This window comes from Peromyscus leucopus, chromosome 7, assembly GCF_004664715.2.
Source record: "Peromyscus leucopus breed LL Stock chromosome 7, UCI_PerLeu_2.1, whole genome shotgun sequence".
Classification (NCBI taxonomy): Eukaryota; Metazoa; Chordata; class Mammalia; order Rodentia; family Cricetidae; genus Peromyscus; species Peromyscus leucopus.
The window spans coordinates 68,982,715-69,008,157 of record NC_051069.1 but is presented as its reverse complement, the minus strand read 5'-3'; the positions used below and the strand labels follow the sequence as shown (position 1 = coordinate 69,008,157).

Here is a 25,443-nt window from a genome sequence, read left to right as displayed (position 1 = left end):
GGAATGGAATATTGGCCCCCTCCTTGAATTATATTTGCATAAGCTTTCCTTTTTTGTTGCTCTTTAGGAACAGATAATTCTCTAAGCCTTTTCTTTTTTACAGTTTGCTGGATTAACAGGGTGGGGGGCTCACACCTTGATACCACTCCCTGTATTCCATTTAGCAACAGGCCTCTCTTTAAGCTACTCATTTCTTTGAGCACAAGACTTGGCTTCAGCATTACATTCCCTGGCGCTCTTTTCCTCCAAAACTGTGTATTTTGAACGTCCTTTTGTCTTGCGCTGCTTGCTCTTTTTCACTGTAGATTTGCACAAAAGTGTTCATTAATAACTACCCAAAAGAATCACCGTTAGGCTGTCTTGAAATCTCTGCCAATGAAATTAGTTCAAAACGCTTCAATTTAGTCTCTTGCAGATTTTTAGGACGAGGGCAGAAAGCAGCCACATTCTTTGCCAAAACACCACAAGAATAACCTCTTGTCCAGTTGCTAGTATTGTCCCCCTGAAACCTCTTGAACCAGGCCTCTTTCATAGTCCACACTGCTCTCAGCACTATTGGCTTCCAAGCTCCCACTAGGATTGCCTGTTAATCCTTGCTTACAGTGTTCAACTGATTTTTCTAGTCCAAAGTCCTAAAGTTTTCCTCTTTCCCCCACAAAGCAGTATGGTCAGGCCTGCCACAGCAATATGCTACAATCTCGTCTGTCTCAGTTACTTTTCTATTGCTGTGATGAGACACTGTGACCAAGGCAACCTATGAAAGAAAGCATTGCATTTGGGACTCATAGTTCTAGAGGGTGGTGAATCCATCACTATCATGGCAGGAAGCATGGCATAAAGCAGCGGGGAGGGAGGAGAGAGAGAGAGGGAGAGAGAGAGAGAGAGAGAGAGAGAGAGAGAGAGAGAGAGAGAGAGAGAGGAAGAAGGAGGAGGAGGAGGAAAAGAAGAAGAAGAAGAAGAAGAAGAAGAAGAAGAAGAAGAAGAAGAAGAAGAAGAAGAAGAAGAAGAAAAGAGGAGTGGCGAGACAGAGAGATACTGGGCCTGGTGTGGGCTTTTGAAATCTCAAAGCCTACCCCAGTAACACACCAACAAGACCACAGTCCCTAATCCTTCTCAAAACAGTTCTGCCTGTGGGGTTCATTCTCATTCAAATTACCACAGACCCGTTGTTGTAATTCTTAATTAGTTTCTATAGGATAAAATATATCTCATAACAAGGTATACTGCTCTTTTCCTGTTGTCATTTGTTTGAGGGGAAATTGAGACACTGAGATGAACTGAGCTGATTTCTACTTTAGAAGTCATTTATCTTCTGTTCTATCTGTTTTCCCCGAAATATTTTTTACTTTGCTCCTTCAGCTTTCAGGTATGCAATCTCTTAGCTGTTTCCTGAATTTTACAGATGCTCTGCCCATCAATAATACATTTTGTGTGAAAGGTGCTTCTTTTGATTTGGTCTTCAACATACTCTCCCAGAGTGCCTTAGTGAACTCTGTGAGTACAGAAACAGTTGTGAATGAATGCTCTGGATAAGGGATGAAATTGAGCCGCATCAGGGAATTAGTTATCTTTTCCACCAGAGGGCGCATGTCACCGTAGCTTAAGAATTATTTCAACGTCTGCTTTAGAGACTTGTGGGTCGGCCATATACTTAACAGGATGAGTTAGTGAATGTATAAAAATACAATGGAAAATATTCGAAAACGAAACCTTTGTTTAGTTACACTGAATCATGCAGAAGCTCCGGGTGAGAGTGAAGATCAAATCTTAAAACATGGGTTCCTGGGAGTTTTCAATTTCTACAAACCTGAAAATGTATGTTAGCGTGCACATACTGACTGCAGACACACAGTAGTAGCTTGACTAGAAATCTGCACGTTAGGCCACTTTGACAACTATGAACAAACAGACTCCATGTCCCCTGTGTTGGTAAGAGAGACAGTATTTCACTATTGAGGGAGTGAGGGCAGAAGAGGCAGATGATTGGTTTTTTCACCTATAAATGGGTTTATTTCCTCACACCTTTTACATTTTGCACAAGGATGTCAGAGTTAATTTCCAAATAAATTTCCCAGAAGTCTTTGACTTTTAATGAACCTAAGTCGTCCTTCCTAACCAGGTGTTGCAAGTGAATTCTGTGGTTCAGAAACTTATATAAATTTTCTATGCAACCTCTGAGTTTTGAGCTGAGATCTTGCATAGTAAGATACATGTGATAAAATCTCTTTCTGCTTTTTGCTCCAAAGCTGCTCACACCCTGTCCTTTTAGCGTAAGTGAGGTTGGGTGAAGTATACAAAATCTTTGGCTTTACCGAAAGGAACCCTGTGAAGACACAGAGCCTACCTAGAAGATAGGAGTGAACTGCACCCCATTCTTTCCTTTAAGAATGGCTTTAGTCTTGGGGTTGCGGAACTTTGCTAATGAGACAGGGCTGTTGTCTATGGGGCCCATTACTCAGGAGACATGATTGGGGCCCTTGAAGTTGCCAGCTGTTGTTTGAGAGAAAGGCCTTGTCTTCATTATCTTTATATTGGCTGCTTGGAGCTTAGCTTTTGATGGTGTGATGGTTTGAATAAGAATGGCCACCATAGGCTCATGTATTTGAATGCTTGGTCACCAGAGAATGGCACTGTTTGAAAGGTTTGGAAGGCATAGGAAGTGTGGCCCACGGTGTCTTTTCACAGCGATAGAACAGGGACTAAGATGCGCACCGAAGGTGCTGGTTAAATGCATATTGAGTTGCCTACAGGGACGGGAAATGTTCAGACACGTGGTTTTCTTCTCCTCCTGGTCAGGCTGCCCGTTGGCCTCTGAGAACCAGGAGGAGGAACGCCAGCGCCTCTCTCTATGCCTTTGTCTCCAGATGCTCACAGTCATTTGCTGGGCGCACATCTGGATAATGCCCGAATGTTCTGCTTAGGCCTCTCCTTTCCTCTCGGCGAGGCGGGTGAGAATATGCAGCGGAAGCAGAAACTGTTTGCACTGTCTCTAGGGACCGTAGTTAAGTCGTTTTAATGCTCTTTTCAATTTCTCTGGGAGTTCATGTTGGCGCTGGAGTCTTAGCTTCATTCTGAAATGGATCTTTCCCCTGTTGGCTTCTTCAAAAACTGTCTAAAGCCTCACAGCTCTGGGGCAGGATTTCTACAGAGAGCGCCTGAACAGACGCCAAGCTCTTGCCTCCGCCCTCCCTGAAGTATCAGTCCTAAGAGTCAGGTAGACGAGTGGCAGATTTGCCCCCAATCTCCCGCAAGCTCTCAAAATTCAGGTCCACCTCCGTAATTTTGACTTCCCAACTCAAACTTCTAGTTGGCCACTAGGTTGCGCTGTGTGACAAGAAATCTCAGGATCTTGAACCCCCGGGAACCCAGGACTCGAAGGGAGAAGAGGTGGGAGCCGAAGAAAGGGAGAGCGAGGAAAGTCGATCCGGTGATGTCGTCCGTCCAAAGAGTAAGACCCACAGGAAGCAACTAGACGGAATGACCGGCTACAACCAGCTGTGCTTCCATCAACCAAACCCACTGCTTTACTGTAAACCTAACGGATTCCAAGTGGAGTTAAGAACTAAATGCACCATTTGAAAGGCACGGGTAGAAGAGCGTTCATCCGCGTTTGTCCATTTACTGTACTGGGAGTCAAGCGTACAGGCCCCGGGAGACCAAACAATTCAGGCTGTGAGGAGTATTTGAATTGCCCCGTATTCCCTTGGGAATATGTGTGCTTGCGTTCATTTGCGACTGTTCCAGTTTACTTCACCGGCGTGTCGCCTCCCTTTCCTCTTCTAGTACCCTGAAATTTTGCGCAGGGATCGTTTTTTTCTGAGGGCGAGAAGGCTTTTTTTGCAGCTATTGTTTTGCGTTAATTACTTTTCTTGCAGCAAATATTTCCCAGCCTTCCTGTTTAAGACTGACCAGAACAAAAGAAAGCCCCGGCGTGGGTGCTCTAGGCTGGAGAGGGTGTGTGCGCCCAGAAGCTTCTTCCACTCAATATTCAGGCTGCAGACTGAGCAAGAGGAAGCTAGAGGCAGACACTCTTCACTCTGGCAGCTTTCCTTTTCTACATAGGGAGTGTCCTTGTGCCTGCCTGCCTGTGTCTGTTTGTCTGTCTGTCTGTCTCTGTCTCTCTGTCTCTGTCTGTCTGTCTGTCTGTCTCTCCTCCCTATGGCTGGTGTAGGCCTTCACCTGCACCGCATAGCCCCGATGGGGCACTGGGACCGTGGCCTTTGGGGATTTCTCTGCTCTGTCTGGTTGCCGCCTTTCCTCACGTGTCTGGGAACCATGTTGGACTCTTCCCTACATGTGTCTGTGGCGCTGAAGAGCAGGCTAGGAGGCTGAGGTCCCTGCAGGCTTGAGAGGGGCTCACTGCCTGGGATGCTCTAAGCACCACAGGGGTGCGAGCCAACAGCTGTGTGGTACCCTTTGGTGCTTGCACCCTTCAGATGCGCTCACATGCTGGACATCAGAACTGTGGAGATGGGAGAGAAAAATCTGCGCTCTGTGTGGGTGCTTTGTGCAAGTTGCTCAGTGGCTTTTGAGTGGGCACTGCGTGCTCCAAGAATGTGCAGAGGTGGCCATTCTCATTTTTCTCGTTTCTTTTCTTCCAGACTCCTCTCTTGCTCCGGTTGGCTCTGGCCAGAGGCAGTCTGTGCGTGGGGTGAGGCGCAAGAGGGCTGGGAAAGAACGTGCAGAAAGTTTTTTTTGTCATTCTGAAGACTATGGTGCCTATAGAAGGCAAGGTCAAGTCGGCAGAGGTGAGATGAAGCAAGCAAGAAAGGCTTACATCAGGTGTGACCTCTGCTATTAGGGGGCGGTTGATTCCAGGGTCCAGTGTTCACTCCTGTTCCCAGTACCCCCTAGTCCAACCCTGCAGAGGCGCCTTCTCTGGGCTTCAAGAGGCCGAAAGCCCCGGGGCAAGCTCCGAGCTCACAAACCTGAGTATGAAGAATCCGTCTTCGGATAACATCGTGTGACTACTGGACGCTTCCTTCCATGCGTCTTGTACAATTTGGCAACCCCAAGTGCCAGACTCCCACTGTGGCCAAGGGGTGGAGTGCCGGGAAAAGGGGAGCTGTAGAAAAAGGCTATGTGCTGGCAGTGTCCGGCTCCTAGTTGGCTTTCTCAGTAGCGTGTGTACGTGCGTGTTTCTTTCTCTCTCTCTGTGTGGGTGTCTGTCTGTCTGTGTGTGTGCGCGCGCGCTCACGAACACCTCTTTGCCCTTTTCACCTCTAGGAATTTTTAAGGGCAAGCTGACAGTCTGAAGCCCCAACTTGGGCCAAGTTTTTGTTCCCAACCTGGTAAGACAGACATTTCTATGGCGAATAAAACTTGTTCTTGAGTGTCCTGCTGGGATGACCCCCAGGTACTAGTAGTTTTCCTCTCCCTCCTTCCAGTTTGAATCGAAGCTTTCCAGCTCTATCCTGAAAAACCAGGTTAGGCAGACAGGCCTGGGAAAATCATCCCATCCCTGAACCGGGAGCAGGAGACTGGTCGAGTTTTCAGTCTCCACTTGGAGACTGGGAAAGACAGAGGCCCGCCGCGTGCACAGACAGTTAGTTAATGGAAACCCTGTAAATCGGTTTTAAGTGCACCCAGGACAGAGGGGGAAGAAGGTGGGGACGGTGGTGGTGGTGGTGGCAGGGGATGGCATAGAGTGAGGGACAAGGGGTTGGTTACCCATCCCACCGTTCTGAAACCAGAACGGCTTCCCCCGTCTCCATTGTTCTTAACTTAGAAAAGTAAACGTATAAAAGAAGTTCATCGGGATAGGGAAACCCGAGCCCCTTGCCCGCCCCAAGCGGAGGAGACCGCGGCCTCCCTTGGCAGAGAACCCGGCTGCGGCTGTCCCCCTCTCTCCCTCCCTCCTCCCCGCCCCCGGAGGGGCATTGCTACTACGGCGATCGCCACCTCACGCCGATGGAATGCTCGAAGTATGCACACGTTCCCAAAAGTAGACCTCCTTCACCGCCGAGTAGCATACATCACCCGTGGCAGCCTTCCACCTTCTCAGGCGTTTCGTAACCGAGTAAACTGAGAGCCGGGAACAGCCCTCTATTAAGTAGCCCGCGGCGCTGAGCCTCTTCCCAGTCGGCGAAGGCAGCCGCCGCAGACGCGTCCGCCGGCTGCTGCAGTCAGTCCCCCTGCCTCCGCTCCGCGCTCCAGTCGCGACTCCTGGGTGCTCCCGCTGCCCTTCCCACGCTCGCGGCTGCCAGGTGCTCCCGGAGCGCAGCGCCCTCACCGGCCCAGGGGGTCCCGCACGCTGGCTGCTGGACGCCGGTTCCCTCTGTCACTGACGGCTCAGGTCAGTATGGCTTCTGTCCCCCCACACCCTAACCCTGTGCGGCCTTCCCCAAAGATAACTGGGAAAAGCAGCTTCTTGCTTGCACCTTTACCCAGGCCAGGCAGAGCGCGCGGCAGGAGCCGGCTCGCTTGGGAAGCGATTGATTTGTGTGCCTGAGATAGATCTGCGGCGCAACAGAGGAACTTTGCGATTTCTTTGGAGTTTTGGAGGGAGAAGGAAAGGTGACTTGTTCGGCTCAATTTGTCCATCTGCAGGGGGATGTCCCCTGTAGACTTTGTAGCTCTCAGTGAAGTGCATGGGCTGCATAGGTCTCTCTTTATTATCTGGTGACTGCAGCTTTGCCAGGGTTGTTGGCTTGCAACCTGGGCACAAGACATTGCAGGAAAACGAAGTGAAGTTCTGCACACGAGGTGCAGAATTCCTTGGAGGGTCAGTGGAAAGCGCTCCCGCGTGGCGTGGCTGGGCGCGAGTGGCATTTCCAGATGCTCCCGGGGAGTGGCCCTGGCTTCATCCCCCACTGCTTTCAAAGGGTTGGTGGGTTAGGCCGGCTTTTCACAGCTCTGAGACATCCTTTTGAGTTCTTCCTGAACGCATTGGGATTAAGACCTACCTAGGGTCAGTCAGTGGGACCCTTGAAATGGTTTCCTCTCCAGTCCTTAAAGTCAGAGTGTGAGGAATCCGCGCATTTACAGAGCCATGACAAACGGGACCTGCATCTGGCTTTCTCAGCCACCCTCCCGCGACCAGTTCGGATCGCTGGCATACCTCCCCACCCCCAACTCCAAGGTTGGAGCCTTCAAAGGAATCATGGTGAGGGATGGGGGGAAAGAAACTAAGCTCATCCTTGGCTAACTAAGGTCAAGGTTGCAGTTATAGAAGAAGTATGTGACTCCTGGAATCTGGATGGGCCCATGGAACATATGTGTGCCTGTGGGTACGTTTGAAAAAAAAAATTAACTTGAGAGAGTTAAGGAGTTGGCCTCTTCCAGCAAGGGGTAGGGGAGGGGCGAGTTGTCCAAAAGGGACCAGTTCCCATAGCGCCCCCACTCCAGGCAGCTGATTCATTTTCATTCATGAGGGGGAAGTGAGGGAAATCCTACTGCCACGTAGGGGCGGCCGCTTTCAGACATCTATGTCTGAGAATGCTCAATGAAGTGTTGCTAAGCACTCTGATAAATGTTTTGGCTAAGAAGGAGAGAGGAGCTTTTCTTTAAAACGTATATGGACGGAATTCTTGGCTGGTTGAGAAGGTTGAGTTATTCATCGGATACCCCAGTGAGAGATGATTCATTCTTGATGCTGAGTCAGGAAACCGATAGGTGGCGCCCTAGACCCAGATAAACGGACTTCCAAGACAAGTTTTTGTTCAGTTTATATTAAAGACAACCCCCCCCCCCAAACGGCACACAAATTTTTGTGAGTAGATTATTACACTTTAACTCTTCTTGAACCCAACTGCCAACTTCATCCCAAGTTATTATATCAACGTTATGGCCGGGTGACGGCAACAATGGGCCAGTTACGCTTTTCTACTTAAAAACTTTTTCTTTTTCTTTTTCTTTTTTTTTTTTTTTTTAAAACTAATGTAGGAAAGGGTTAGAATGTCACAGTTGTTAATTAGGAAAAAAGACATTACTAAAATCCCTTAAATCCCCGAGCTGCGCCAAAATTTTAATCTTGGCTTCATAAAAAGGAGCTCTGGGCAATTTGGCTTGCCTGCTCGTCAGACATGTAAAATGCAATTTCCACCCAGATGAAGAAAGCTTCCCTGACCCGTGTGCCAGAGATTTGGAAAGGCATGGTTGGAGATTGTCAGTTTCTTTTCTCAAGGAGAGCCCAAGTTTTGGCTTATTTTTGGATTCCCAAGCACCAGTTCCCCTCCCCCTTGCATTTCTCATAAGACCTATGGTGTTGCCTTACAGTAATGTGTACTCCTCGGAAATTTCTCGTGTGTGCATGTGTGTGTGTGTGTGTGTGTGTGTGTGTGGTGTGGTGTGTGTGTGTGTGTGTGTGTGTGTGTGTGTGTGTGTGTGGTGTGGTGTGTGTGTGTGTGGTGTGTGTGTGTGTGGTGTGTGTGTGTGTGGTGTATGGTGTGTGTGTGTGTGTGTGTGTGTGTGTGTGTGTATGTGTGTGTGTGTGTGTGTGTGTGTGTGTGTGTGTGTTTGGCCACAGGCACCTTCTCAGTCCAGCTCATTGATGGTAACTTTTGTTTCTAGACCTTAGAGTATATTAGGACATTCCATTCTGCTGATTAAACAGCCACTGTGTGTTGGGAAGCTACAAAAGAAGAGTAGGACTCTTGGCCATTAAGGAATTAACCTGGTTGCAAAATCAGGAAAAAGTCAGAATAGTATCTTCTTGCCTCTAGCGCTTGTATTAATTGTAATCTAGCATTAAGAACTAGTTAAATGCAAAGATGAATTAGTGAGGTTTTTAAAAACATAAGAACTTTTAGAAAACAGACAAGGGTATTTTACTTCTTTCTACTGCTTTGTTACGCATTTTAGAGTTGGTTCCCTCTCATCTTTGGTAAAGGGTTTATCAGATGTGAAAACCACATAGCTATCAGAAGAATTGGGTTTTCAGTTGGGCCTTGCATATCCCTATATCATCTCCTATATAATCTATTCCAGATCTTAAAGACTTGCATATTTTTATTCAGGACAAACTGAAGAAAATAGAATAAAAGAGGTTTATTATTCTTTCCGAATTATCCTGGGATCACTAAAGCACAGTTACCTAAAGAGTTCAGCCATTAGGAAAAAGTGGCCAAATGAAATCCCCAGCTGGAAGAGACATTTGGTTGAGTCAGGGATAAAATGACCTCAAAATTATCCATCACCTTGGCAGGAGGAAGCCATGTGCGGCCTGGTCAGGCACTTCACAGGGCACTAGTACCCTGGAGAAGAGTACCCTCTTTAAACTAGAATTCCCCGCTAGTTCCCTGATCAAACCTATTGGAGGAACTTGACTTCCTTGGCTCCACAATAGGTCCATTACGTGCTGGCCTGGGCGCTGGTGTTATTAAGGCAAAATTGTCCGGGTTCTGAACCATGTTTAGGCTCCTGCCTAACCTGTTCCTGGCCTGCTCAGGCTGGGTTCTGATGGATCACTGATTCTTCCTGCAGATCCCTTCATGAGGCTGTGAGCTTGAGGCCAGAGCATGAAGACCAGGCTTCCCCGAGCGCTGGCCGCCCTGGGCGTGGCCCTTCTCCTGTCTTCCATTGAGGCAGAAGGTAAAATGCTTTTACTTCTCCTATGGCAAGTGACCCTGAAGAATTCAAGAAAGGAAAAGACGTATCTCCTCTGCTTCTGTTGCTTGCTCTGTTTCCTCTGCACTTCTCCAGTGACTTCTCTTCTCCAGAGAAACGTCCTCTTTCTGAGGTGTGTCTATTCCCAAGCTTTCAGGTCCAGCTCTTAGAGTCTGCTTCCCCTGTTCTGTACAGCGCTGTGTGGTCTCTTTGCGCTTGTCTGCAGTGTGCTGTCCACACTGTTGCCTTCCCTGAGGACCAGTCCCCTGGAGAGGGCAACAGCTGCATCCAGTTCTACCAAGAGGATCCTGGAGGGCTGGGTACCAGGAACCTCAGAACATGGACATCCTCACAGGATCAACCGCTGATCACCTGGGTCGGGACTGTGACCTTGGTGACAACATGAAATAAAAGACTCCAACATTGCCAGCTCCGCGCGTCTCGTTTTCTTTTCTTTTCTTTTTCTTTTTGAGCAGGTCGGGGGAGCTCAATTGGCTAGGCAGACTTTCAGGCAGAGGATCCAACTGTCAAACTGCCACTTGGGTAGGTGCGCAGGGGATGAGTGACAAGTAGAAACCAACACGTAGGAGGTGCTCACTCAACCTAGGGATTCTGCTGTTGGTGTTTGGTTCCAAGGTCTCCAAAGCACGTGTCCCAGAACAGCCCAGCTCAGAGAGGTTGGCTCCGGGCCAGGGTTTCCAGCCTGGAGGCGGCTGCGAGCCGGGCACCCCCTTGGCGTGCTCTCCCTTGCTTGGCTCAGGGAGACCTGGCCGCGTCTGACCTCAATGCCTTGGCACTAGGTGACCAGGGACACCACAAGGCGGCTCCAAAATGGCTCCTTGTGACCCTGCCCTCTAGAAGACTCCGTTAAACTTTTAACCTAATTTTGTTTTGTTTGGTGCACTTGGTGGTTTAATGTCTCAGTATTTATTGAGCAAGGTACTTCTGTGCGATAGTCTTACCGGTCTTTCAACTATCATTTGAGTTTTGGCAAACTAATCGTATTCCGCAAGATAAACGGGTTAATCTTAAAAAGCTTTTTACCCTTTCTAATTAAAGAAACACCTTTAATAAAGTTAGGGAGGAGACATCTGTAGGCTCTGGAAATTCCAGGGTGGATTGTGCTGCTTGTAGAGCGGTAGGTATGTAGGGCTATTTCTTGACAACCTTGATTTTATCTATCTATCTATATCTATCTATCTATCTATCTATCTATCTATCTATCTATCTATCTATCTATCTATCTATCTTATTATATTCTACTTCAAAACTGCAGGCACAGAGAACTGATGTTAGGAAAAGAGAGCATCTCCAAATGTGTAGCACATTTAAAATCCAGAGATGCTTGCTGGCCTGGCTCACTTGATGAGTAAATGTAGGCTACGCTGGCCTCCTGAAGGAGTATTCTGGTGAGGTGGCCTTTCAGAAATCCTTGCTCTGTCGTCAGTTAGGAAGGAATTTTATTTGAGAAACTTCTGGAAGCACTACTAAAGATATTTTTAGATAAGTCACTGAAGTGGCACATTTATTGCTCATTAAGAAAGTAATTCTTTGAAAATAAAAGTTTTGAGAATTCTCAAGTATAGGCTTAGGTTGGAGATAAGGTGAGTGGAAAACATCCATTCTTAACTGGTAATGACCAACCAACAAAATACAGTTAAAAAAGGACATTATACTATTTGCTTTCCTGATTATTTCCGTTAGTTCTCATATTTTATCCTTTAACTTTGTATTAATTTCCATATGGTGTAGTTCTTTTTTTTTTTCTTTCTTAAGTTCTTGTCTTTTCCTCCCTTAGGTCAGTGTATTTTAATAAGATTAATTTTTGGGCTGTTTTCTAGTTTGGCAGTGTCAAACAGAAGTATGAGTCACAAATATAAGCCATATACATAACTTAAACATTTTTTATAGTCATATAAAGAAAGAAAAGGGAACAGAAAAATTTATTTTTTGATGAAAGGTTTTAACATAATATTAATGTTTCAACAAGTAATTGATAGAAAAACCATCAGCGACCTCTTCTGCATTTCTGCGCTAACTTTTGGAAGCTGGGCATGTACTTTACACTTGCAGCACATTTCATTTTGGACTGGCCACATTTCAAGTGCTCCGTAGCCACAGGAGACTGTTTGCTCCTTGTTGGGCAGCTCAGTTCTGGTGTTAACTACCAACTAAGTGGCCTCAGGAGCCTGCGAAGAGCTAACAAAATTTGTGGCCAAAGTCTTTCTGAAGATACTGGGCTAGAAAATGAATTTTTTTCCCCCTGAAATCTTTCTGCTGGGGCATTTCAAAATTTGAGCTTGCCCCTCTGATTGCAGTCTTCTGCAAAGAAAGCCAGGGTTCCTTTGCAACCTTTTGTGTGACTCATGCTCTTGTGATCATATGGTTCCTGGCTATTTTTAATTTGCTTTTTATGTGCTAGAAACATGTTTTTTTTGTGTTAATTTAAATAATTTTGAAATTTACATTTTGTCTTTTAAAAACTATGACAATAATTTTCCACATTGCCTCTATTTGTATGATGAATTATATTTCCATGCTAATTTACTGTGCCCTATAGAAATAAAGGCAAAGATTACTTTCTTTTTTGGCTTTAAGTATTTATTAAATAGACTAGCAAACTTTAAACTTCAGTAGTTCTCTGTATGACCTAGATTGTGTGAATTAGTCTGGGATCATGTATCATATGTTAATAGATTTTTAGAAAAGTTAGCTTTGTATTAAACAGTTAAAGGTCAGTGTTCTTTGAGCATTGAATACCCTTTTCCTTTATCTAGAATTTGAGATGGACACAAATTTTGTGAAATAGGGTTTTAATTTTTGTAAGTTTTATTTATAGTTTACAACATGTAATAAACAATCATTATCGTCCATCAGTGATTTTAAGTCATGCCTTTAACTGCCCTGTGTCTAGATTAAGGGACTAATTTAATATATATTTCTATAACTGTGTATGTAACATGCAAGAAAACATTCAAACCAGAGAATGTAGGTGTTATGTATTCTGATTGTTTTATTTTCTAAATGAGGAAGTGAGAGTTCCTCAAGCTGATATTTTAAAAAATGCATTTATTTTATTTTGGCGAATTGGTGTTTTGCCTGCATATATGTCTGTGTGAGGGTGTTGAATTTCCTGGAACTGGAGTTATAGACAGTTGTGAGCTGCCATGTGGGTTCTTGGAATTGAACCCTGGTCCTCTGCATCTGAGCAATATCTCCAGTACCTTAAGTTGATATTTTAATGTAGCTTTTAGATTTTCTTTGTTTCTAACATATTATATCCATTGGTTCATCTATCCATTCACTCATCCATTTACCCATCCATCCATCCATCCATCCATCCATCCATCCATCCATCCATCCATCCATCCACTCACCCACTCATCCATCCACCCACCCATCCATAAATTTGCCATGGCTAATTCTTGAATATAGACTCTTGTTGGGTGCTCCAATTGGAAAAAGGTTATTTTTCTTTAAAACAAGACAGACACACTAGTTTTAAAATTGTTTGGACAAGTGTGTGAGGTTAATATATCAAGTTCTATCTATGTCCGCATTGATGGTATAGTGGTGAGCATAAATGCCTTCCAAATTCTATCTATATTTGAGTTGCAGATGTCCACATGCCACATCTATATTATTGAGCAGACATCATTTCTTCTAATAGTGGCTTTTCAGAGCATAGAAAAATATCTATGTACATATTAAGAAGTACTATAAGTGTTGAGTCCAAAAGTTTTTTTTACTGAAATATTTCTTCTTTTTATATTTAATCTAATGTGTGGAAAACTATACAGACAACAAGATAGAATTGTTACCTATGAGCTGTGATGATTTCTTTTGAATTTAATTTGTAGAACAAGGATTACAAGGCCTATAGTTAGGTTATTATAAATATGAAAGGAAATAACAAGTAAAATGTCTAAATGTCTGCATGTTATATAGAAGACATTGGATATTTTTTACATAGTATGATCAATCTTACCATGTCCTAAATCCCACCAGTTTATGTTACTGATATCTCACCAGAATGACACTTTCATATCACAGTATTTTGATAACAAAAGCATCATGTTTAAGTATAAAGTTAAACTACCACTTATAAATTCTTAAAATTTCATTTCTTCATTATAAGTACCCAGGTTTTATGAATAGGATTGTTATTTGTAATTTTAATTCTGCTTCCCTTGGCTTGGCTTTGGTGGTTTGCATTTACAAACCATATGTTTGTAGCTAGTTAGTGTTTGTACTATGCCAGCATCAGAATTTTCTGGAAAACCTAGACTCCGTGACAATGTAATGATGGTTTTGAATTATGTCAAAAAATTCCCAAAATCAACAAAACATGTATTTGTAATGATTTAAATTGATGTAGGTTATATCCTCACACCTACTTCATTATTTTTTTAATGAAAAATCCCAAAATTGCAAATGAAATGACAATTTTGAAATGTTGTATATTTGATAAACTCAAAGAGACGAACAAAAGGATAGGCTCTGCTTTTCACCTCGATAGGTCATTTTTCCTACTTTCAAGTCCCATGTACCACATCTGACTTCCCATGAGCACCTTAAAATCCTCTAAAATGTTCAAGACTTTTCCCTCACAGTCATTTTTTCAGTCTATCTGGAATCCTGGTCACTTGGATATCAACAAGGTGGGCCGCTGCTGACCTTCAGCAGTTTTAACCTAATGTCCGCTGCTTCAGGTCTATTTCCTCCAAGGTTGGTGGTACTATTTTTCCATGTACTGATTTTTTTAAAAAGCTGCTCAGGCCAGTTGTGTCTGCCTTTGCATTAAATTTGTCCTGAGCCATTGCTATCAGAACAATATTTTATAATGATATTCTTAATACCCATCATCCTATTAACATCTGTTGCATGTTTGTTACATATACTAAGTGATGACTTCAGCTGAACGTTGCAATATGGTTACAGACAGAAGAATGCTGAATGATTAAACTGTGCATGCAGATTAATAGTCCTAATCTCACTGCCTGTGTATGGATAGTAAGAAAGTAACATTCATTCTACTACTAGTGTGGCCAATAAAAATAAAGACATCTCCCACAGTTGGAGGTGGTGATTTATTAAAGCAGATGTTTGCCTGATCAGTTTTGTTTCCTTTAAAAATGTGCTATGAATGTTAAAGACAGCTCTAATCCCCATTAAATTCTGATTTGTGTCTCAGAGCTATTACTGCATTTTGATTGACTTTCATAAAATTCTAAAAGGAGATGGTACCCCCTTAAAACAGAGGTAGACCATCTCACTCACAAGGAATAATACCTGTAGACTAAGATATTTAAAGAAGAATATGGCTGAAAATCATCTACTTTATCGAACTTGCTTCAAGTGTAATGATTTTCAAAGCATCAACCATGCACTGACAGTGAGTCAGTACAATGCTGCATGAGGAGGCATGAACATTGTTGTAGAGAATATCATTATAAAATATTTCAGGAATGTCTTTGTGTAATGACTATTGTACATGGAAGCTTTTGTTCATTGTGGGAAACTAAAAATAAGTCAACATTTCATTGACACATGCATGATGCTGTACAGTTTTGTATGTAAACGTTCTTTTCTGTACTTTGCAGTTATTTCTGTCATTGATTTCTCCAAGTTTTTATACACAGTCATGTTTTCCAATGTTGATCCTTCTTTACTGTTTCCTTCAAGTTCTGTAAATAATTGCCCATAAATATACATTGATGTTATCTTTTCATAACTAGCCATTGTTTTGTAAAAGGCCATACTGGCATTTTTAAACTTTAAACGCTGCTTCTAGCATGGAGTATGCCTACTACCAGGGCAATGACCATGTTGGTTTACACCTTGGGAACACAGCAAATTGGTGTAAACAGGCAGAATATCAGTTTTATAAACATCCCTAGCACTGTTTATATACTCATAAATTATTAACATTAATATGACATTAATATAACATATAACATTAATATGAATATACACTTAAATGTATATTTCCTCATAAGATATATTTTTCCTTTCCATTCAAATACATTTTAAAGCCTCTGCCACAGACTGAGATTTATCCAACAACAATAACAATGCAACAATGCAGAGATTGAACCCAAACCATTAGTGATTTCTTTCCACATTATAAAAATGTATGATGTCACTGTTCTAAATTAACGTCCATGGTTGTAAGCAGGTCGTGATTTGGCATGCTTGTACAAAGTGCACTCAGCATGTATTGAATTTCCTTAATTGTTATGTGAATTGTTTGCATATGTGGTTATTATATGTGACTTCATTGTTCTTGTATCCAGACATGTTTCTATTCTGCTTGATTTTGCTGGCCATTCTTGAATGACCTAGCAACTCAAGAATCAAGTGTTCCGTGCTGTCTTCTGTAATTTGTATACTTTCTGATGTTTTGTCATATCTTGTCAGCTTTTAATTTTATTCTGATCCAACAAGATATCTTTTATATTTGTTGGAAACAAATTTATGCAAAGACAACTTTAGTAAGCTTTGCTCAACACAATTCATCATTAATCATATTAGCCATTTTCTGACGTTGGAAAATGCAACTAATTTCAACTCTCTTTTTGCAGTTGACCCACCTTCCAACTTGAATTTTAAAATTATAGATGAAAATACTGTTCATATGTCATGGGAGAGACCAGTTGATCCAATTGTGGGTTACAGAATAACGGTGGACTCTACAACAGGTGAGTTCCAAGATGCTGAGGTTTTAGGACAGAGATATCAAGGTCATACAGTCTGTTTGCCTAACCTCACATTTGATCATGAGGAGAGCAAGAATGAGCAAGCCAGAGGGATTTGGTTGATGTCAACTGGTATTTGGTGGACTCAGAACTAGAGTTCAATCCCAATACTTACTGTAAGCAAAGCAAAGCAAAACAAAACTTATTTCAGATGTTCTATTTTGTTATCTATAATGTTAACCACATTGCCCAAGTGTGGAGAACCAACATCTAAGAATAGGTGGGAAAGTAACTATTTGTATTGGTTAAGTGATAAGAAGTCTTCATTGGTTGGCAGTGAATATGGATATTGCCAATATTGCTAATCACTAGAGCTGTGCTTACTTATCTCTTGGCCTTTTAGAATACCAGTTGTTTAAAATGCTTTCTCATTAGGGAGCTTTTAAAAAAAGACAGTATGGCTAAAGAACTGAAGAAGGGGTAAAATCTTTTCCTTTTTATGTTTCTCTCTAAGTTCATTTGGTAAATGGCTTCATTTATTTTAAAGAACATTCTAAAACAGCCCAAATAGGGTTCACTCTTTTTCTAGATACTGGGAATATTGGCTTCCAATGTTCAAAATGGGCACCACAAAGATCCAATCTAATATATCCCCAATGTCCTCATGTCCCACAGTGCTCTGGCCCACATAGATATAGTACATGGCCAGGAACATTTCTCAGAGTTTTGTTATATATGCTATTTTTCTTAATTATGTTTTGTGAAATATTTAATATAATTGAAGTATTAACAAGCATGCAGTCCCTAGGTGCTATCATGCTTTCTGATTGAATTAAAAGTTAAAAAGAATCTAAATGAAAGCATACTTTATGTAAGTAAACACTCGATATATGATATCACAAAACATGTGATACTCAATTCAATAAATTCAGAGAACTACTGGTATGGTCCATATTTGAATGTGGTTCTATCTATCTCTCTGTTCTTTTCCAATTTATGATTAAATTGCTTTCTGAGTCATATCTTATTTATAACATTTTTTATTATTTCATGTTGTCATAAAAACGATGATATATTTTTGGTCTGATATTCTAACATACCTTTAATTTAGAAGAATTTTGAGCTTTTAAAAAGTACTGAATGTGATTGTCAGATAAAGGTAAGGCCATTATAAATATTGGGTTTTCTAAAAATGCAAGGTCTTATTTTTGGAAGACAGTTAAAAACAATGTTTGGATGTTTTGAAAAAGTACATATGGCAAAAGTTTCAGTTTTGTGGTGCATTTAGACTTTTTAAAAATATGTTATCCTTGGGAAAGTTTTGTTGAAGTCATCATTTCCTTTTTGTATTTACAGAGGGGCCTACTAAAGAATTTACCCTTGCAGCTGGTACCACGGAAACTTTATTATCAGATCTTATTCCTGAAATAGAGTATGTGGTGACTATAACTTCCTATGATGAAGTAGAAGAAAGCGTGCCAGTTATAGGCCAGTTGACAAGTAAGAGCACATACAAGTTTAAGTACTTTAATATCATTCTATCATTTTCTTCCTTCCCCTTTATCCCTCCAGCCCCCACCCAGTGCCCTTCCTCCAACTCCTTCCATGTCCTCCCCACTTCCAAACGGATCGCCTCTTTTTCTCTGACTATTACTGTCACGTCGATCCATGGGTGTGCATTTTGCAGACAATTTTCCAACTTCAGATTTAATCTATTATATAGGTAACATATCAACACCACTTTCTGTGATCCTTGTTATTAGTGCTTACGAACAATTCGTTCATGCCTTCTAACCTTGGTCTTTAGAAGTAGCAGAAATGTTCTGAATAAAAATTATTTGAAATATCAAAATTTTCAAGCAATAATGTAAACTCTTTTTTGAAATATCTCTAACATTTCATTAACATAATTTATTTGTAAGGAAATCATTGTTTGACATTCTGACAAGCTGGGCAAGACCAAATATTTGAAAGACAATATTAAAGAACAATGTGTATGTTCTATTCTTATGAAATATATATATATATATATATATATATATATATATATATATATATATATATATACATATATACATATATTTGGTAATTTCTTTAGTTAACGATAGCCTTTTGACTCAGTTCAAACAGGTGGTCCGACAAAGCCAGGGGAGAAGAAACCTGGAAAAACAGAGATACAAAGTGAGTTTCTTCTTATATTTTTGCTTGGATTTGTAGAAGTTACAAATGCACTATAGTAGATGTTCTAATTATACACACAGATTGATCATCTTCCCCATATTAGTAACTATAATCTTTCTCTAGAAGAAGTACAAATAGATGAGAGAAATGTATAACTAAATACTTATAAACCTTGAGTTCTTACTTTCTGGCCAATATTTCCTCCTAAGACAAATTATATTAACAGATGGCACTTACAGGTTTGTGGGAAAAGACTGAGCTGGTCTTAGTGCTTGAAGCCACTCAAATGCTATGAAACACACTTTCAGTCTACTTGTAGATTGAGCTCATCTCTGGGATATTTCTGTCAACTCGGCTGATGATGTCAGCTTTTCCAGTCTTTCCAGAGTTCCTGCAGCCCATCTCTAATAAATTGAATATGTATCCAGATGAAAAGCACTTTTATTTAGTCTCGGCTTTGAGGCTGTTAGCTTCCTTTTGTCTGATACTGCTTTGTGTGGCTCGCTAGAGTGAACTCCTAAACAGTTTCTTGGACTTCTGATTTTGCCACTTTGTAAGTTGGATTTATGACCCAGATTGATCATAAAAACATAAACACAAAGGCCTCTTTCTCTGGAAAATTTTCCTCTAGATCACTGTTTATCATTCTCTCAGATGTGGAATAATCTAAAATGAAGTTTCTCCTATGCAGTTACATTATTATTTTCTCCAAACTATCAATATTTATTCTAAATCAAAATATTCTGCCAGATATGGGTTTTAATAGACTAAAATTGCACTATTAAACAGCATACAAAAATTATTTAAGCATGCAACTTGAAATTGTCTTGCACAATTTTCCAGGACTTTTTCCTGCTCCTCTTTGCCAAAATACTTCTTTTATTATCTACCAACTAACTTCAAGGACAAAAACATCTTCAGAAATCCACTAAATGTTGCCTTGCAATACAGATTTTCATGAAAACTAACTTGCCTCCTTGACCATAGAAGAAGGAAAGATAATGCATGGTCATAAAAGCGCATTCCATTTTAATCCCTTAAGGATACCATATGGCTATTTGTACTTCTGCATTAACAATGTTTCCTCTTTTTATTTAGTAATGGAGGTTTTAGTTGTCAAATTTGAATACAGAGATAATGAAGACAAGATATTTTGGCTACTTTGCATGACTATATACATAGACTACCTTGACTATAAACTTAGACATTTATATTGAAAAATATGACAGACTATTAAAATATTTACTCTTCAACTCAGATGCATCTGCTTGAAGAGCACAGGTTGTATTTATCTGTTGATAAATAACAAGGCAGGAGAAGACTCTGTTGCCATTTCTTTTGTGTGTCTCCCAGATGTTTGATGGAATCTTCATTTGGGGAAGAGTAAAGACATGGTTTAGAAAAACAGATTGGCATTGCATGTGCTTGGGCTGCATTCTCCTGGGCAGCATACATCACATGTCTAGTTATTTCTTTGCACAGAATGTCTTAGCTAGCAATTTAAAGACATCCAATCCTGTAAATGGATCTTGATAAGTGCCTTGAAAATGCTTTGATAGTATAAGATTTTATATTCTTTTATGTATGTAAATGGAAAATAATGGGTTCAACACATTATAAGGAGTAGAATGATTCAGGAACATTTTTTGCAATGTTAGCCCATGTTTTTTTTAAAAAGGACTTATTTAACCATTTAAAAATATGTTAAATATGTTTCAGAGTGCTCTGTCAGTGCCTGGACTGACTTAGTCTTTCTTGTGGATGGCTCCTGGAGTGTGGGACGAAATAATTTCAAGTACATTTTAGACTTCATTGCTGCTCTTGTGTCTGCTTTTGACATTGGGGAGGAGAAGACGAGAGTTGGAGTTGTTCAGTACAGCTCGGATACCAGGACTGAATTTAACTTAAATCAGTATTACCGAAGAGATGACCTGCTGGCGGCAATTAAAAAAATTCCATACAAAGGTGGCAACACAATGACAGGTATGTTTTAGAGATTCCTTTATTGTTTAAAATAAATGAAGTGTTCATTTTGAGAGGAAATTTAAAAATAAAGACCCAATGATTATACAGTAAGTACCTTTGGAATTAACCTTTCAGTCTTCAGCTTTGGCAAAATGAGTAAGAGCCTAGAGTCAATGAACATGTTTCTTTTTTCCCTTCAGGGGATGCTATTGATTACTTAGTTAAAAACACTTTCACTGAATCTGCTGGCTCAAGAGCAGGCTTTCCTAAAGTGGCAATTATCATCACGGATGGCAAATCTCAGGACGAAGTGGATATTCCAGCACGGGAGCTTCGGAATATTGGAGTTGAGGTTTTCTCTCTGGGTAGGTTAAGTCTGACCAGCCATTTTCTTTCTGGATCTCCTTTAGTACACTTAATGCTTAAGAAGATAAAGGTTGATTTCTCAAGGAAGGATGTTGTCAAAAGTGCTTACTGCATTTTATAGGATAGTATTAAGCCAAGTTGTCTTTGAGTAAAAATTCTGCTTATCTATTTCCTCATAAAGCTCTTTTAGTATATGAATTAAGTGAGGTGATAGTAACATGCTTTGCCAGCTCTCTACTTTTCAAAGAACACTCTGCCAGCGATTCTAATAAAGATCCTCCTTGTATTATCATTAAGTGGATTTTATGCATTTTCTGCATTACATAATACTTGAAGTATTCACAGGGCTCCAGCTCATTCAGCATTTTGGAATAAAAAATATTATCTTCACAGATGTCAGAGACAAGTGATGACATAGTTAAAATGGGGGCTTTCTCTATTAACCATTTCTCTCTCTCTCTTTTTGTGTAAAATTATAAAATCCTTTGCCACTGAACATTTGTTTGTCCTCTACCTATCATCTGTCATCTGTCTGCTTGAGATAGGGTCTCACTATGTAGGTCTGGCTGTCCTTGTTTTCATAGAATGTGCTGGGACTAAATGCATGTATCAAAGCAACTCTGAATTTTGACTTAAAAAGGGTTAAAAATACTTTCTGTTTGAGATTGAGAATTATTGCAAAGCACTTCTTGCAGTTGGTATGTTTCCCGTTTTATCATATTCCCACCTTCCCCCCCCCAAGGTATTAAAGCTGCAGATGCAAAAGAACTCAAACAAATTGCATCCACACCTTCCTTGAACCATGTTTTCAACGTGGCCAATTTTGATGCGATTGTGGACATTCAGAATGAGATAATCTCCCAGGTGTGTTCAGGAGTTGACGAGCAGCTTGGTGAACTGGTTAGTGGAGAAGAAGGTGAGTGCTTATGTCTTGAGAGGCATATAGAAGCTAGCACTTTCTGACAGCGGTTCTTGCTATACAGGTATTCTAGAATAGATTTAACCACACCCTCCAGTGATTGTCTGGTTTCTGAACTCAACATGTTTATATATTGGTATTATTTCCTCTTTCCAGTGGAAAATTTGACAAAATATTTAGTTTTCTGTGAAGTTCCTGAACATTTTTTTTTGGAGGGGCAAGTTTTGATTAGACTTAGTTTATTTAATATTTTTAACTTTAGTTAAAATATGACATAATTTCTGCCCTCTCTTTCTTTCCTCCAAACCCTCCCATGTTCCTCCTGCCTTCCCTTAAAATTATGGATTATTTTTCTTTGTTTTTGTTACATATATGTTTGTGTGTGTAAATGCACAAATACATTAATACAGCCTGTTTATTTATGCCGAATCTGTTTAGTGTTACTTGTATGTATATGATTTCAAGGATCCACTTGGTATTGGATGAACAGTCAAAGGGCTCACCTCTAGGAAAAACTACTTCTACTTTCAGCATTCCTTAGTTGCCTGTAGTTCTGTGTCTAGGGGTGGGGCCTCGTGAGATTTCCCTCCATTGATAAAACCCCTATAAACAAGTCTTTTTGTGTATTTTGACTACCCATAACCAGGCTTTCCTAGCATTTGCTTTAATTATTTTATTTGCGGACTTAAACATTGGCAGGGTGCAGACACTTTAGCATTCTAGAACATGAAAGAGTGATAGCATTGTTCCTACCAACTGCCTATGGACAAGGACTTCCCGTTATCATGTACTCCCTAATGTGTTCAAAGCTTAGAAATATTTCATAAATCGATCGATTTGATACTCCCACATCTGGAAAACTTTCCCATTTCTATGGGTTGTTACTTCTAAGTGCATAGAAGAGAGGACAGGCATTTCAAAAAGATGTTTTATGAGGATCCATTTGAACACCGAAAGCCCCTGGTGGTCTTCCTCCCACTGTGGGAACTGAGGAGTGGCTATGTAGAACTTTCACACAGTTCCATCTTCAGTCATACTTTGGGAAGTCCGTTGGCTTTACTTCTCCCAGGACTTCTCAACGCTTCCCAGGCTCCGAATCCTTTCTTTTCTTCTTTACGGTCTAAAGGTTAACTTTCCCCCACCCCCACCCTATATTATCGTAAGATCCATATGCCTCCTTTCACTTTACTTGGATTATCTCTCTTTACTTCGAACAGCTTAATTTTTAGTTAAATGCAGTTGTGTGCTTGTCAAGAGCAGGCAAGGTTTTTCTTGTGCCGCTGTTTGAACTTTCCTGCATGGGTAGCCGTGACCACACCACAGCTGTGTCCAGCTTTCTTCAGGGCCTGTAGTGAATAAATCATCAATGTAATGGATAATTAGCAAATGTCTATACTGGGGCAGAAAAATAAAGACAAATAAAATGTTAAATTCAAAATGAAAGGTTTTTTTTTTTTATTTACATTTACTCATGAGGGTGCCAAACAGTTCTCCTTACAATGTATTATGGTAATTGTAATTGCTAATTTCCCCTTTACAAGTGTGATCACTTGTATGATTATAATTAATGTAAGAATACACACATTATGTAACAATAATTAACTGAAAAAGAGCCCAGTAATTTAAAAGTAAGCAAGAAGGGTTTATTGCAGGATTTGGAGGAAGAAATGGGGAGGGGTAAATGATATAATTATATTAAAAATCTCAAAAAATATGTAAAATCATTTTTCTTACCAAATTGATAAATGCACTGGGATACAAGTGACAGAGACACTAGGTTTCCATATAAGTCAAGATTCCCATATCAAAAGAACATTAATTTACTTAAATTTACTCTTTCTCCTAGAGAGGCTAAAACCAGTGATACCAGACATTGCACATTACACAGGACCAACTTCTCCTTCTTCTTCTTCTTCTTCTTCTTCTTCTTCTTCTTCTTCTTCTTCTTCTTCTTCTTCTTCTTCTTCTTCTTCTTCCTCTTCCTCTTCCTCTTCCTCTTCCTCTTCCTCTTCCTCCTCCTCCTTCTTCTTTTCCTCCTTTTTCTTCATCTTCCTCTTGTTCTCCTCCTCCTCCTCTTCCTCTTCCTTCTCCTACTCCTCATTCTCCTTCATCTTGATCTCCTCCATCTCCTCCCCCTTCTTCTCTTTTATAACTTAATAAAGAGTTTATTTGGACTTATGGATGCAGAGCTTTTCATGGCATGAAGTAAGAATGCAATGGGCACGGGGCTTGAAGCAGAAGCTGAGGGCTCACATCTTGAAAGCACAAAGGACCTAGTCCAGTCCCATGCAGGCTCCACAGCCATTGATCCAACTTTCACGAGTTACCACTAGTTTGGTTTGGTCATTTCTGCAGGTTTCCCCATCATGATCCTGATACTTGGATATAGAATCCCACTTGTCCCTCTTTGACTGGGCTGCTGGAGCTATGCCTGGTGTTTGGCTGTAGATCTCTGTCTGTATCATAATAACTGTAATCACCAGTCCAAACATTCGACGTATGCCTTTTAATATTCTTTCAGTGAGCTTCTGTACCAGGATCATCACAGAAGAGTCTTGTCATGGCCTTGACAACTTCACTGGTATTCAGATTGTTGGGCTTGCTCATGGGAAGTATGGTGTAGCATTCAGAGGCTTGTGAGTTACAATACTCTTAAGCCTGAGAGCACTCCCTCCAGTTCTTAAGATGGCCGCCTCCTCTGTCCTTCTTCAGCAGATCCTTTTCCTCTTCAAGCCAGGAGTTGGGCACCAATTGTAAAATGAAAGTTTTGATTTCATAGAAAGATTAAACATTAAATCTGCTTTCATTAGTTTATTTCAAAAAATTTTCTTCCCTGCCAAGTTTTTTAGTGTAGTAACTAAATTCCTGACAGTTGGAATTGTGTGAACAATTGGATTGTTCACACAGGTGGAATTAGGGAGAGAGGGTATCAATGACCACTTTCTGATATAGACATCATCAATTTGAATACAGAGAATTGAAGGTCCAAATGTAAAACCTAATAGAGTTGTACTTCATTATTAATCACCACAGTTCTTTTTTTTTTTTTTTTCCCCAGTCATCGAGCCTCCTTCAAATCTGGTTGCCACAGAAGTGTCATCAAAATACATTAAGCTGAGCTGGGATCCATCTCCCAGTGCCGTGACTGGCTATAAAGTCCTCCTCACACCAATGGCTGCAGGAAGCCGGCATCACGCTTTGAGTGTGGGGCCTCAGACGACCACGCTCAATGTTCGTGACCTCTCAGCTGACACAGAATACCAGATCAGTGTTTCTGCCATGAAGGGTCTGACATCCAGTGAGCCCATTTCGGTGATGGAGAAGACTCAGCCAATGAAAGTTCAAGTGGGTAAGTTAGCCATTTTATCACTGGGGTTGGAGTACAACAGTATGGCCTAGTAGTTCCGACTTCATTTTAAACACAGTATTTAGAGTAGTTTTCTTCTCCATTTTTTTTTTTTGAATTTTTTTTTATTGCAATGGATGGAGTCTTTTCTGGTACCTGGAGCTTGTTGTTTGGCTTAGACTGGGTGATTAGCAAGCCCCAGCATCTGCCTATCTCCATACCCCCAGCACTGCATTATAGGTACACTTGGTTCTTATGTGGGTGCTGAATATCCAAACTCAGGTCCTCATGCTTGCTGAGGAAGCACTTGACCCACTGAGCTGCCTCTCCAGCCCTGCAGCAGTTTTTGAAAAGAAGTAGATTTACAAAGAAAAGTGAGATATCTGGAGATATCCAGACCTTAATTTTATTGTATTTTAGTT

At 41.0% G+C, this 25,443-nt stretch overlaps 1 protein-coding gene across 3 annotated transcripts in view; it reads left to right on the top strand.

Moving 5' to 3' along the window:
• Positions 1 to 5,828: 5,828 nt before the first annotated feature.
• The window catches only part of Col12a1 (collagen type XII alpha 1 chain), a 114,218-nt gene continuing 94,603 nt past the window's right edge, over positions 5,829 to 25,443 (top strand). The window contains exons 1-9 of one of the 3 annotated variants that reach the window (XM_028879856.2): positions 5,829 to 6,295; positions 9,424 to 9,531; positions 16,131 to 16,247; positions 17,601 to 17,744; positions 18,366 to 18,425; positions 20,145 to 20,408; positions 20,591 to 20,755; positions 21,499 to 21,672; positions 24,734 to 25,024. In XM_028879856.2, coding sequence (XP_028735689.1) covers positions 9,459 to 9,531; positions 16,131 to 16,247; positions 17,601 to 17,744; positions 18,366 to 18,425; positions 20,145 to 20,408; positions 20,591 to 20,755; positions 21,499 to 21,672; positions 24,734 to 25,024 — 1,288 coding nt within the window. In that variant the 5' untranslated portion in view covers positions 5,829 to 6,295; positions 9,424 to 9,458. The remainder of the gene's footprint in view (positions 6,296 to 9,423; positions 9,532 to 16,130; positions 16,248 to 17,600; positions 17,745 to 18,365; positions 18,426 to 20,144; positions 20,409 to 20,590; positions 20,756 to 21,498; positions 21,673 to 24,733; positions 25,025 to 25,443) is intronic. The other 2 variants (XM_028879855.2, XM_028879857.2) reach the window with 2 other exon arrangements.